Genomic DNA, 15,330 nt, shown 5'->3' with positions numbered 1-15,330 from the left:
CCTCAGTATCTTCAGCACTGCAACCAAGTAATTCTGCAATATTATCGATGGGATCCTTTATGTGGTTTAAGCAGATGTGACTGAAGATACCGTGATGGATTGGGCGGGGGGGGGTGGGGGCAACGATTTGGAGGAGGAGAGCATACAAGCCCCGTTTCATGTAATTGTGTTCCAGCTGCAGTGAATGTTTCTTTACATCATTCAAGCAACCAAACAGCACTTTGAGTTGAATGCTTTAATATTTTTTTTTCATCACATTTTCTCCTGCCTTCTTCCTCATGTGTTCCTGTGCACGATCTCCCCCTTCTGTTTCACAACGGCACATCAAAGAAATCTTTTTTCCTTATTAAACTTCTCATTTCCTCACCCCACCACTTGCTACAGTGTATTTATTCTCTCCTCCCACCCTCCTGTACAAAAAACAATTCGCTGCTACAGCATGAAATATTTAACTCGAGCACCCAATTCACCGATGTTCTCTTTATACGCTCTTCTCACTTCCAAATTCAACTCACTTTTCTTTATTGCATGTACAGCCACGCTTTCACCCTTTCTTCTCCATTGTAAACTTATATCTATTTTAACTTTTGCACCAATAAGATAACAATTAAAAATACTTCATCTACTCATGAAATTCCAACCGCCAAGCCCCTTACCAAAAATATTACTAAAAAAAAAAAATCCGCTCTCATTTACTCTAGGAACTTTACACTTTCAAATATCGCCATCTCTCTAGCAGGATTTCAGTCACCCTAGCATAATCACCGTTTCTTATTTTCCAAACCGAGCTAGGTATGCATTGTCTCACAAAAACATTCTCATTTCAACAACATAAAATCAACCTGGGTCTAAGAACGTTCGGTGTAGTTAAAGATATACAATTTTGCACAATTTGGTAGTTACCCTGTAAAAAGGTGCTAGTAGTTTGCACAGAGGGATTTAAGCAAACGATACACATCAGGGTTTTGGGTTCCCCTGTATACACTGCACTTCTTATACAATTAATTAGTGCGATCTAAGATGATTAAGAATGCCAGCGGCATTCTTCGCTGACAACTCAGAGACCGTAAGTATCTTGTGTAAGACTTTTTCTGAACTGCCATGACTAATCGTCGAGTGATGGTTTCAGGAAAGTTACAGTATGCAACTTATCGCAGAGGACCACCATATAACTATATATACATTTGTTAGTCTCTCTCTCTCTCTCTCTCTCTCTCTCTCTCTCTCTCTCTCTCTCTCTCTCTCTCTCTCGTGTGTGTGTGTGGGTATGTGTGCGCGCGCGCTTCGTTTACACAAATTTGAAGTTTCCTTTACTATTATCATTAGTTTCCAGTTTGAAATCGATACTTTTATTAGCTTGAATATAAATTGAAACGCCATAGCGGGTGTGGGATCAGCGTTAGAAAGAAGTTTACCATGTAATTTAAGATATAACAATCTTGTTGAAAAGAAATCTAAAAATATAAGTCTGACGAGTGTTGTGAAATCTAGTGAACAGCCATAATAGGTAGTTTACATTGCGTGAAATAACCCGAATACCATGGTTGCAAGTTGATGAGGAAAATTCACTAGAATGGCTATAGCAATAACAACGTACATTTTTTTTTATATAGAAGAATCATTATTGCTAAAATTATTATGATACTGTGTTCTAAACCAAGGAAAATACTGACCAATGTCTAATGTTAAATTCGAAAACACTACACTGTATCATTCATTTTTGGGGCCAATGCGCATGCCTACATTGTCTCTTCTGTCATCGACCAGGCAGTGCGTGAGTTGCCATGAATTATTTTGTTGATTGCATCAGCGAGCTATTGCGTGAACAGAAACATGAGGAAGATATTCTTTAAACTACTTAGTTACAATTTGATTAATTTAAGGATAAATAAATACATTAAATAGATCTGAATAAGTGGAAGAATGAAAATAAATGACTAAAGGGCAACTGTATGAACGTTTGGCGGGCTGTCAAGTGAGAAAATTACCAGAGTTGTGCATACCTCCGTAGTCGTTGGTTGTGTCGTCTCGTTGTCGGAGTTCCGTTTCTCTGTAGTTTCATGATCACCACGTCGAGAGATTCTCAACGACATCTGTTCCCATTTATTAGTGAGATAAACTATTCTTTTGTAAATAAATAGTGTTGGACGTTTCGCCATCATGTCCTCTCTTCTACGAGCACTCTTCAATGGGACCAGTAAACATAAAAGTAAGTAACGAATGAATTGTACGGTGTTTAATCAGGCCACCTTTGTTGACCGTTTTTTTTTTTATTTTTGATGGCTTAGTGCTGAAAGGAATACCTGCATCTTTCTTGAGACTAGTGGCTTGCACTCCAGGGCTATATAGATGAAGCGTAAACTAGGGAGACAAGCAGTCTGACTTGAATTCGCCTAGTTGTAAGGTGAAAATTTCCCCAACGGTATATCGTCAGCTTGCGTGAAAAATTTGCCTGCTATGGCCATTTTATTATTTTGGGCCATTCGCCGGCTTTTTGTTGGTAGACTTTATTATTATTATGGGAAGGTTTCATTTTGGCTACAACTAGGCCCAAAACTAGATTAGATACGGCACGGGTATTAGCTAAACGCAAATAATAGGCTACAACTAAGCCTAAAACTAGATTAGATACGGCACAGGTATTAGCTTAACCTAGATAACAGTTTTAAGTACGTTCTGTGAAGGTTTAGGTCATAGGATTCAAGTAATCCATACACATATACGTAGTTGTTAATTTTTTGCTGAATTTAAGGCAGGACCATACACAATCTTGGTTCATTATGTTTGACTAACCATTAATTCGAGGTATCAGGTCCCGAAAATTGCCACCAGACTTGACCGGAATGTATGGCAGTAGGGCAGTTCAGCATTTCTTAAACTAAATACAATTGTTTCCAGTACGAATTTGCAAACCATGTTTTATGATAGTCCTTAAATACACACTGAAGCTGAGCATCTCTGGTTCAGTACAGTGTCATTAGTCTTGTTTAGCCTAATACATACTAGGCCTGTAGAGTATCCAGAACATTGGCTAGTAAACTGCAACAAGCTTCATCTTTTTGAGCTATTTTACCCAAAAACATCAGCTATCCCAATTACACTGCACATAATCGTAAATTCTGTGACTTCCTCTTTGATTGACCTACAAAAATAAACTTTTTTCCTAAGTACCAAAATTTCCGTCTCCTAAGTACCAAAATTTCCGTTTTCATGCACAGTTATTTTTTTAACTATACAAACCTAGTACAGTAGGCTAGGTTTTTTAGTTGCCAGACATCAAACTAGTTTATTTAATCCTAACAGCACACGCATCCATGTAGTCTCGAGTGAAATAGGTTTATGGGCTTTTATTTTGAAACATTTTCGAAAAGCCATTTTTGCTTTCCCACATTTGGGCGGGCATGAGTGTACCGTGGTGGTTGACCCACGCGAACTCACCCGGTGTGTGTCATAGCAACGTTCAAATAGAAGCAGCATTCTCTTGTTTTTAGCCCGAAATACATCAGAAATATGTATATATATATATATATATATATATATATATATATATATATAATGTATATAAGTAAATAGTTCAGGCTTGAGCTGTCTGCAACGATAGCTTAGGTAACGAAGTCTGAAGTGTTCCAGTGTGTCCATGGCCCCCGACCCCCGTATGACATTCATTCTGCAATGTATTTTCTGTGTATTAATGCAAAAATCTGTACCTGAATTAGTAATGTGTAGAATGTAGAATGTTAGTCAATGTAGGCTAGACGGCGAGGCGTTCTGTATGTGTTCACAGTTTCAAATAGCTTGTGATGTGTTTTGAACCGTGTGATTTAAGTATATTTTTGTGCATGTTGTTCGAGTCTTATTAGATATTGAAAATAAGTTTATAGAGTATTAATGTCAATTCTAAGACATTTTTGTTTCTGTGCCTAACTGTGGCATATTGTAGCGAAAGAGATTTTGGTTGGATTTAAGAACTGTAATTCGTTTACATATGTCCCCATAATACTTTAGAGCAATTTTCAACTAAAGGTCCAGTGGGTTGCTTTCTTGACTGTTTTGGTCATGACATTTATCTTTTACCAACGACGAATCCTTTCTCAATTTGTCATTTCACAACTGATATTTCTATCTTCAATTTTGTATGTAATGTTTAATACGTTAACTCATCTGTGTCCTGCTTGACTCCTGTTTTCCAGTTGTTCCGTCTACAGTTTTCTGACACCCATGCAATAGATATCGTTTATAAATATCATTTTTTTATCAAACAATATAGTAAGGTATAGTAATACAATACAGGTGAGATCATTTGAGAAATTTACAAAGATAAGGAGGAATTTACCGTCTTTCGTTTTGTTTTTGTTCGTCCCCGAGGGCCTGGTGCTAAACGTGGCAGAATCTCCCCGTGGCGCCGTGTTTCGTGTTTAGTGCCAGCCCCTCGGGAATGAAAGCAGTGATAGCCTATAAGCAATAGAAGGCCAATTCTCCCATTATCTCTGTAGGTTTCTCATTATCTCACCTTTACTGCATTATATACACCCTTTTCTATGTTCTCCAGTTAAGAAATTACATTAGAAGACGTTATCTTCGTGCGGCCGCCTCCTTTACATTGGCCATGGATTCTGATGTATTATTGACAAATTTAGCATTACCATCACGAATGTATGGTTAACCCATTATAAACCTCACCCTACTTTTGCAAATTATTAGGGACGAGTTAGGTTTCGGGGTCCAGGGCAGTCCGTTTCTTTCATAAGCAAATTTTTCAGTGATTGAGTGCTCAAGAATGTGTTAAGTTGTGAGGATTCCAAAACCTCCCTTAGTTGTGTTGGATAATGTGATATGGGTTAGGAAGCATCCCCGTTTCATAAGTTTTTGTTTTCCCTTGCCCAGGCTTCTCACTGTAGCCTCCCATGTTGTTAGGAGGGCGGGCCCTTTTGTATTGTTTACCTAGTATTTCAGACATATTTGAAATTCACTTAATTCACCCCTTTGTCTAACAATGTGGGACCCTAGTGGGAAACAAATCAATGGTCACATTAGGTTGGAGTGTCCAGAGGCTACCCATTTTAGTTGGGATAGTGATTCGTGTGACAAGGTCAGTCTAGGTTTTAGAGGTCTAAACAAGTAGTGTGAAGCCCCTTCGGTCAGTATGTAGCTCTTAAGTGTAGGTTAGGATGCATCCTTGTATTTCACTAGTTGTGTCCCCACCCTGTGTCCCAAGTTTCCATGTATAGTCCCCCCATTATTGATTGACGGTTGGTCTTGTAATGGGTCGACTAATCAATTCCAAAGGAAGTGAAGGTGGGGATCACCAGAAGCACATCAGACCTATTAGATTATATTTGCGACCCCACTGCATCATAGGTTGGGAGGTAACAAGAAATTATCTTTCCATATAAGTTACGAACGACAAAGTAAAATATCCCCTCTGTCCTTGAAATTACAGTATCAGAAATTAATTTGAACACAGCAAGAGATGAGTTTGGTATATGCTGCTATCAAAGGATATATTAAACATTTTTTAAGCACGTTATTTTTCAGATATAACCTTATTCTTGCTTACCAAACATAGGCACTACAGAAGTATAGAGTGGTATGATGGTAAGGTTGTCTTATGCAGTTATACTTTGATGTATATGGCAGCCTTGGTTTTTAGATGGTACTGTTGTTCAAATTTTCTTAAGCCGTTATAGGTTTACTAAAAAAAAAAATGTGAAATAAGGTCTGTGCACAAGACAGGATATGACTTCAGCAGTTTTCCATAACTAGTGTTACACTAATTTTAACGTAAGGTCCGGTAATGCAGAAATATAGTAAATTTGTGTTGTCAGCTGAGCTTTGGTTGACTTCATAATATTGTCCATCTTCATCTTCATTGTCATACCTGTGCTCGAAGTTTGTACGCTGTTCATAATGCCTATTATGTAAATTTCTCCATTATTCGGACGAAAATAGATGAAAATCATTGCTGATGTCATAGGTATGAGTATCTGTGGTCTGCCAGTATTCTCCACAGGGTTATATCCCGGTTCCATCACTGATGCCATTCAGTTTAGTGATCAGCCGTCAGGTTGAGGTCGATCGACTATGTAGCCATGTATTAAACAAATTGTTACTCGCCAATAAGTACCGATTTCATGTAGATATATGCATATTAGTTGTGCATTGTTAAACATAGTTGCCTGCACCGTACATCCTCTAGTGATTGATGGTAAAATAAAATGGCAATTATGGTGTGTTCTGGGAAATGCTTCCTTACGTAGAAAATTTAATGTAAATTATATCTAGGGTTGTGCAGAGATCTAGGCCACGTCAAGTTTCTTGTATCATGTTTTAGTACTTTTCTTCGGATGAATTGTTTTGGAGGGTAAACTTACTGCTTTGCTAAGTAACTGGGGAAGTAACGCTAAAGATTCTTAAATGGTAGAAGATTTTCTGGCTCGTCAATTCACGGCTTGACTCAGTTGAATTCAAAATAAGACATTTACCATTGTTATTGCATTGAAATGCGTAGGGAATTAAAATTTGTGGTCCCCACCCTTATTTTGTCACTATAACTCATTATAGGACAAAAGCCACGTACTATGCATTATTATTATTATTATTATTATTATTATTATTATTATTATTATTATTATTATTATTATTATTCTGAATATGAAACCTATTCATATGGAACAAGCCCACAGGGGCCATTGACTTGAAGTTCAAGCTTCCAAAAAATATGGTTGTCATTAGGAGGTAAAGGGAAATACATAAAGAAGAAAAGATCCCACTTATTAAAGAAGAAAAAATAACTAAATTACTAAATGGATAGAAATGTATTGAAATGCATCTTCGCTTGAGCTTCTGAAGTTCCAGTTGCTTTGGATCTGTTTTTTCGCCAAACATACTTTGAGTTGAAAAGATAAAAAAAAAAAAAATATCGAATAAAAGCTCAGAAATCCTTGTGACGTTTTTCGACAGTTTTAACTGCACCGTCCGTTTCCATTGTAGGCCTATACAACATCAGTGATTAATTAGACGTTTCAGTACACTTTATATATCTTTGTAGCAGGGATACTCTACTGTATATTTTTCAGTTGTCCAGTAGCAAATTATGCCCAAATGTGTCACCCGGTATGTTAGGTTTCGAACAGTTCACCTCTTCTGTACACTGAGCCCTATGATGCCTAGAGACTTGGCACTAGGATCATTGACGTGGCTCTTGATCATCTGTGCAGCTAAACCCCCTTGCTGCAATGATAGCAAAGTTTGTCGGTCCTTCGGATAAACATTTTATCGTTTGATCAGATGTTGATATTGCAGCGACCTCCAGTGTCCGTTCATTCTTCTTGCATTGCCAGTATGTATTGTTGGATGGCCAGTTTTTAAAGCAAAGTACACACGTATACTAGTTTTACTTTTATCGAATTCTGTTATATACTGAAAGGTCGTTTTCTCTCTCTCTCTCTCTCTCTCTCTCTCTCTCTCTCTCTCTCTCTCTCTCTCTCTCTCTCTCTCTCTCTCTCTCTCAGCGCCTTTCAACGAGATTTAATTTACCTTACACAATTCATTTTTATGCTGGTGGAGTCTACCAGCGCCCGCGTGTTCTAACCATCGTAATATTAACGCTAGCATCTTAGTTCACAAATTTTCGTACACTTACAAGACCGAAAAATTATTAAATACTATTTCGAAAAGTATTTAAAGCAGTAAAGATCCAAAATTACTTGTGTTATAGAGAAGTCCTTTGGTCTACTTTTTCAATCCCTGGATCTTGCACCCTTTGCAGGATTAGAAAAAATGGAACTGCACGAAAGGTTGCTTATCATAGTTTAGCACACTAGATTGGGTTTTCCAGCCCCACAAGATATCTCGTGTCATTCTCTCTCCAAGTATTTCATTGCATTATTGTTTAAACGTATGTATATATATTTGTATATATATATTTTATATATATATATATATATATAGGTATATGTATATATATATATATATATATATATATATATATATATATATATATATATATATATATATATATATATATGTATATATATATATATATATATATATATATGTATATATATATGTATATATATATGTATATATATATGTATATATATATATATATATATATATATATATATATATATATGTATATATATATGTATATATATATGTATATATATATATATATATATATATATATATATATATATATATATATATATATATATATATATATATATATATATATATATATATATAGTGTGTGTGTGTGTGCGCGTGTGTGTGTATGTAAACGTATATGTATATATGTATATATATAAACAGATTAAGTAATATAATTAAGCTATTAATGTCATAATATAGGTCAAGGTTTTATATTTCAAAATCAGATAAATCCTAGGTATTTACGTAAGAACGTTTGTAACGCTTTCCACTTTGTCGTCAAGCAGAATGTTAGATTTGCAACGATCGTCCGCTAAACTAGTTGATGTTTATATCCTCAAACCTTGGCTGGTTTTTATGAATAAAAAGGAAGGTCGCTTAGGGGTGAAAGGCAGACAGATACAAGAGGAAGATCGAGGTCCAGTAGCTATCTAAAGCCATTGGAGGGGGTAAACCACGCATAATTATTATTGTCATATTGTTTTAGAAGGAAAATGAATTAAAATTTCTCCTTTTCCTCCCACTGTTTCCTTCTTTAAGCAGTTTTTATATAGACAGCTTAAACTGGCCATGTTAATTATTTTTCGTCTTGGTATGTAGGTGCAAAATTCCCTTGAGCTCATGAAGCTGAGAATCCAGCCCGAGTTTCCGGTGTTTTTCTCTCATTAAATTAACTGCCTTGTGTTCCGAGATTTTCATTTCTGAGGTTGGAGATATACAGTAGTTGGGTCACTCCTGACTGAAGTTATCGTATTCTTGGTAGATAAGAGTGCCATGTGCAGTAGTTTCAAGTTTTTGTTTATATATTTTTATATGTATGTATTATGTAGATATATAATTGTGTATGAGAATATATATATATATATATATATATGTGTGTATAAATATATGCATATATTAAATATGTATAAATATATATATATATATATATATATATATATATATATATATATATATATATATATACAGTATTATATATATATATAATTGTGTAAGAGAGAGAGAGAGAGAGAGAGAGAGAGAGAGAGAGAGAGAAACTAGATGCTTGCTTAAGAGGAAGCCTCAAGGTTTCGTCACCCGGTCTCGGTAAAACGGGGGTGGTGTTGCGTCAGCTGGGCACTCTACTGTATACACACCACGGAAGTCACGTATTTGCCGTAGTTGGTTAAATGACAGCTTTATTTAATGACTCTGGAATTTCGTGCGATTGAAGGAAATGCCAATTTAGTATACAGACTTGCATTTAAAAGACTAAAATTAATGTACGTACGGGAAGCAAAATAAACTTTTTTTTTTAGTTAAAACATCTGCTGTTGTGTTGCGTATTTCACGTCTTTTATTTTTTTTAACTTGCAGTTAAATATACAAAACGCATTCACACACGCCTTCAACTCCCAAAATGTCATTTACCGGTATATGCTTAGTGATACTAGGTACTAGGTAGTCTATATTTTTCCATCTTTACACGATGGAACCCCGCCAGTTTTTAAAGGCAGATGGGGAGTCGGAATAGAAGTTCATTTCGTTGATTCGTCCTGGGGTCTAAACTGGTCTAGACTAAATATAAGCTGACAATCCACGCAACAACATAAGCAACGGCTACAAGTCACAAACATTCTTATCGGCTGGAATAGATTTGTCTACCTGATATAATATGAAAAAAAGAAACCGGTTTTACGATATTGAATATTGATTTCTTGGCTGGTGAATTGAATGTTTATCAACTGTGATGTCACTTTTGAAGCACTAAAGCGACACAGCTACATGAATGGCTAGATTTTGTAGAGACAACCATTCTATGGTTAAAATTTTCCCATAAACTTTGTCTCCATTCTTAAGTATTTTGATGCATATCAAGAATTTCATGTAGTGCGATCATTTCGTAAATTCCATCGGTTATAATTTTTTTATCTTATTTAAAAATGTTCAATGTACAATATACATAGTCTCGAGTTGCAATATTACATGAAATTTCCTGTAATAATGTTCCTCAGTACCTCACCTTAGTACCTCACTTTAAACCTATCCTAAATTTTTTCCTTATTTTTATTTTACAAGTGTTCATCATACAACATTTACAGTATATGTAATAAGTTTTATATAGTCTGTAACCATACACAATACTTAGTCATTAACATTCAAAATGTTTTTGTAATATACACCTTAGGAAATAAGTTTTTAATTTTTACCTTATAAATCTCCATTAACAGCTTTTTCCGAAGATTCCATTTATGTTTTAGAATGCTAAACAAGGCGTTACAACTTATATTCTGTCTTTTCCCGTTCCATACTGTTAATAGAAAATCAATAATATCTACAGCATAATTATGATCTTTATTAGTATTACAATTAAAATAAAAAAGAATAACATGAAGAAAACTTTGATTTCTTAAGTTACGTAATATTTCTGTACTTTAAAGGCTCCAGAAAATGTGTGTTTTGTTACTTCTCTTGACATAAAACTACGGTTTGTGATTTTAACAGAAACGTAACCTTACCGTGACTGGATCACCCATATGGAATGTTACGTAAGATCAGAAGTTGTATCTGGGGCTCTGTTGCCAAGCAGACGAGGAATTGTTGATAGGCTCAGGACCAACTGTGTTGGTAGGGGGTTATGTCAGTTAAATAAAAAAAAGGTGGTATTATAAAAGACTTTATGGTGGCGACATTGTATTCAGGGAGGGTAGAAATGCCACTGTAACAGTTTCAAGTGGATGGTATAGTTTACTTCGTTTACTTGTTCGCACCAGAATTGACCTCTTGTGCTTCTAAGAACGGGGAATTTTCATGATTACCATTCGAAGATTTCTTATAAAAATGGTTTAAACTGTTCCATTTTGAATGTATTTTACAGAGAATTATTACAGGACCTGCAAGCTCAGAGCTTTGAAAAAGAAGCCATGAATTTTGCTTACGTGCACCTGGGAAAAGGGGCTACAGGTGCTGATTCCCTTACTCTCACACGGCCGGAAAAAAAATTCCCAAGTCTACTTTGTTTAATTTTGATGAGCCGGTATTCGAGAGGAGTTCTGGAGGCAATTTAACATGTTTAAGCTTGCTCTTTGTTCGGTGTTGTAAATCTTGCCTTAGATCATGCGTTAGGGAACACAGTTTCTACCTTTCAAGCTACGCTCTTGCGTGTTTTTCTCTGAAAGCATTTATCACATCCTTCAAACCTTCAGTATTTCTTAGAGAGTTTTGGTAATTAGGGTAAGGAACTGTCGTGAAACCCGTTTTTATCCGGCCTGCACACCACGTTCTTTGAATTTCAGGCTTAATCCTGGTAGTATTCTGGGGTAGAAGTGTGTTTAGGACAGGATGCAGATGTTTCGTGTATGCGTTCGTCATGGGAACTTCCTATCAAACACCTGTTTTTCGGTTTAAATGCAATATTATTATGCTTTTAACTCTCTCTCTCTCTCTCTCTCTCTCTCTCTCTCTCTCTCTCTCTCTCTCTCTCTCTCATATAATATATAATAATATATATATATATATATATATATATATATATATATATAATATATATATATATATATATATATATATATATATATATATATATATATATATATATATATATATATATATATATATATATATATATATATAATTATCTTCTATAACCCTCTCTCTCTCTCTCTCTCTCTCTCTCTCTCTCTCTCTCTCTCTCTCTCTCTCGTGGTTTTAAACAACTAGTATGATGAAGCTTATTGCAAAAATGTCCACGTTTTGGTATGCTCGATAGTACCGTATTAGCATCAATATAATAAACTCGAGGTTTCTTCTGGCAAGTAGACATGAACTCTAGTAAGAAATAAACATTGCAGTTTATGAGAACGATAAGGGTCATAGTAAATATTTTTGAAGTTTTTTTTTCCCCTTGGTTCGTTCTTTTTTTTTTTTTTTTTTTCTTGGTTCGTTCTTCTACGAAGTGCGAGAGACTTATAAATTCTGTTCAGAAGCTATTCAGAGATTCGGGACCCTGAATTGAGGCATGAGACGAATAGGTTTACTCGGCCTATGACCGATTTTCTCCCTCTTATCTGCACATCGGAAGTAAATCAATTTTTTTTCGTAAAGTTAATAGAAAAACGAGAAGCGATTTGGCTTTGGTCAGGCTTTTACCCGAGGTCACATGTCAAGTTCGTTTGCTAATATTGATAGTTCAAATAATTGGGTTATTTGGCTTTAAATAACCCAATTCCTCCAGTATTCTCCTCCCCCCCACAATAAGTGTGTCGTTGTCTGGGAAAATTTATGATACAGCTTTTCTCCATGCTGCGTATCCGTTTGACAGATTTTTGTATCTTTGGAAAAGTATAGTACTACTTAGGCATATCAGATTTTTGTATCTTTGTTAAAGTGTTGTAGTTCTTAGATTTTTGTATCTTTGGAAAAGTCTAATAGTTCTTACTATCACCTACCCTCAGTTCTTAACCCAGAAATTCTTTATTCACAAAATCCAGTCTTGTCTTTCGTTAAATTATTTCTTATTTTCCGAAACAGTATTTGAATTGCGTTCCCATAGTTTTGGCAGTCCTCCAACCTGCAATGTATCTTGCAGAGTTCTCTGTATTCCTGGCAAACAGCCAATATTGCTGAAGGTATTCTTGGTCTTTTAATTTTGTGCAAGTTTGGCACAATGGCCCGGGAATGTCTTCGTGCTAATAGTTAGTTACTTTTAACATTTGTCTCCCGGTTTGTGACTGAGATTCGAAGATAGGATATTACCCCAATATGTACAGTATGTATTGTCTTGATATATGTAAAGTTCTTTCGGCATCATATATATATATATATATATATATATATATATATATATATATATATATATATATATATATATATATATATATATATATATATATATATATAATTATGGATGTATGTGTTCGTCCCAAACTCACTCACTCTCTCCTTAAAACAACTGTGTCATTTTATCTCAACAGGCACAGAAACATTTTGTAGTCGTGTGAGAGAAAGTTTGTTCAAATTCTCTAACTGAAGTCACGTTCATACCGAAGTGACTGTACGCACATCCTGTTATAAAGCTATTTTTTTCTACTTAGGTATACTCTTAGTTTTCCCCTTACGTGTTGGAAATTAATTTAAAAACTTTTGTTTATTCTTTTTATAATGGTAATACAGTTCTTAGTTTGATGATATATCTAATTTTGTATTGTTCATTTGGTTTCACCGAGGTTCATGGAACTCCATCAGGTCAGCTTGACCGGACTTTCTCTGAACAAAATCTGTTATTTGATATACGGTTACAGGTCCGTAATTATGGCATAAAATTTGGTAACACTGGTAACAGTTCCAGATTTTTCTTTCTGGCATTGATTTGAAGTGACCTCTTCTTTTTTCCCGTGAATGTACTAGCCTTATTCCATGCAGACCTTTCTCCCAAAAAGATTTACATTAATTGCGAAAAACAAAGATATATGAAGCAATGTTGTCTGTTTAAAACCCTTGAATGGACAGTTTTTCATGCAAAATAAATATGCAAAAGTTTCTGAATAAGTTCACTATGCCGAGGTGTATTGCTAATTTTGATTGTAACCACGGACATAATATGAACTAAAGGTCTCTTTGGGTAGGTGAAATTGAATTTAGATACTGATTGCGCTGGAGAGACTACTTGTGTTGTACAGTGTTTAGACTGTCAGGTTTAGAACATGGTTATTTGCTTGGCAAAAAAAACCTGCGTTTTTGTAAAAGTTAGTAAATGGTGTAGATAATTTTACATTTTCCTCCCCATTTGCGCGTCGTATTACTACTAAAAGAACTTTTCTGTTATGAATTCCACATGAGAGATTTATCTAATTCCTTTATATATAGAGAGAGAGAATTTCCGACTGGTTAGCTAGTGTTGTTAGGGGTATCTCAATAGCATATGAAGGTAGCATTGTTCTTGACCGAGAATTTTAAGGTAAAGAAGGCAGCGTTCTGATGGTAATGTTATTGGGTGAAGGTTGTCGTCATGTGGTGCTGAATAGTTAGTAATCCGTTACGTCGTTCATGTTGTTGCATAGATTTTGTACGACTTACAGGTGGCATGCGCTCTAGTTCTCGTTATTTGTGTGGGTAGTACACTCTTAACGCTGGTGTTGATTGTTATAACTTTCACTTACATTGTGACAAGAGATCCTTCATTATTTTCTATAACAGGGTTTTTTGCTTGGTAAAAGAAAAAGCAAAACTGCGTCTATGATTTTGTGCTGACTGTCGCTGCAAAAAACCTGGTGCAGTTTGTGATACGTCTGACCGATCTTGTACGATCTTCACGTAAGGGAAAAGCCAGCGTGCGAGGGAGGGAGGGGCCAGGAGTGTTCACGTGAACAGCACGGGAACAGTATCAACCCCTCCCCCCTCCCCCTCCCCTTTTCTCTCCGTCTGTAGAGTATCGCGGTGGGGAGAGGTTCAGTAGAAATGATATTTGAATGAAAAAGTCCGACTGGCCGAGCAGCTGTGCTTGGTATCTACTATGACTTCATTACTGCATATATTCACTAGAAGCATTTGTTTATCTTGGGAGCTTTTTGTTAGAGGTACATAAGCGCACGCTTTATAAACCTTGTTCGCTACGTGAAAGATTTCTCCTTAAATTTTGTTTGGATTTGCAAGTGTGGTAACATTTTCCTTAGAATAGGAAAGCAGATTCACATGTTTTTCTCGATCATCAGACCGGTTGAAGTTTTGAGCTGTGGTTTGAGCTAGTTGTGAGTCATCTTGCGCTTGCTTTTGTTGAATAACCTTTCTTATTCTCATGTTGCATTTGATAAATCCACATACTGAAGGCTTAAGTACGCCTCTCTCTCTCTATGAAAGGTTCCGGTTCGTTGTTGTATCCTTCTCTGCTGCTTATTAAATTTAATGACCAGTAGATTAAAGATAAACTTTCGTGTGTAGTTTTGTGCCCAACTCCCTCTGATATATTTACTTGTTTTAGATGGTTGCAGTCGTGTCGTTTTTTCGAGTTATTGCCGATATGAGATTGTGCAAAGTGAACGTTACCACATCCATAGCTCATAAGATTAAGTAGCTTGAAAAAATTTGTCATAGGTATTTTTGGGTTCCTTTCGAAATTGTAGATAGTTCTTGTGATTTTCATTGTCAAAGAATTCCTTTTCTATGACCAAGTGTCCCTTTACCGTGAATATGCACTGCCGTTTC

At 35.6% G+C, this 15,330-nt stretch overlaps 1 protein-coding gene across 2 annotated transcripts in view; it reads left to right on the top strand.

The window, feature by feature from the left end:
* Positions 1-1,743: 1,743 nt before the first annotated feature.
* LOC136825011 (low density lipoprotein receptor adapter protein 1-B-like) overlaps positions 1,744-15,330 on the top strand; it is a 44,690-nt gene continuing 31,103 nt past the window's right edge. Inside the window, exon 1 of one of the 2 annotated variants that reach the window (XM_067081044.1) lies at positions 1,744-2,209. In XM_067081044.1, coding sequence (XP_066937145.1) covers positions 2,161-2,209 — 49 coding nt within the window. In that variant the 5' untranslated portion in view covers positions 1,744-2,160. Of the gene's footprint in view, positions 2,210-14,221; positions 14,706-15,330 lie in introns of those variants that run through there. The other variant, XM_067081042.1, reaches the window with a different exon arrangement.

Source organism: Macrobrachium rosenbergii, chromosome 36 (genome assembly GCF_040412425.1).
Source record: "Macrobrachium rosenbergii isolate ZJJX-2024 chromosome 36, ASM4041242v1, whole genome shotgun sequence".
Classification (NCBI taxonomy): domain Eukaryota; kingdom Metazoa; phylum Arthropoda; class Malacostraca; order Decapoda; family Palaemonidae; genus Macrobrachium; species Macrobrachium rosenbergii.
Note: the sequence above shows the minus strand (reverse complement) of the source record. Positions and strands in the feature narration are given on the sequence as shown.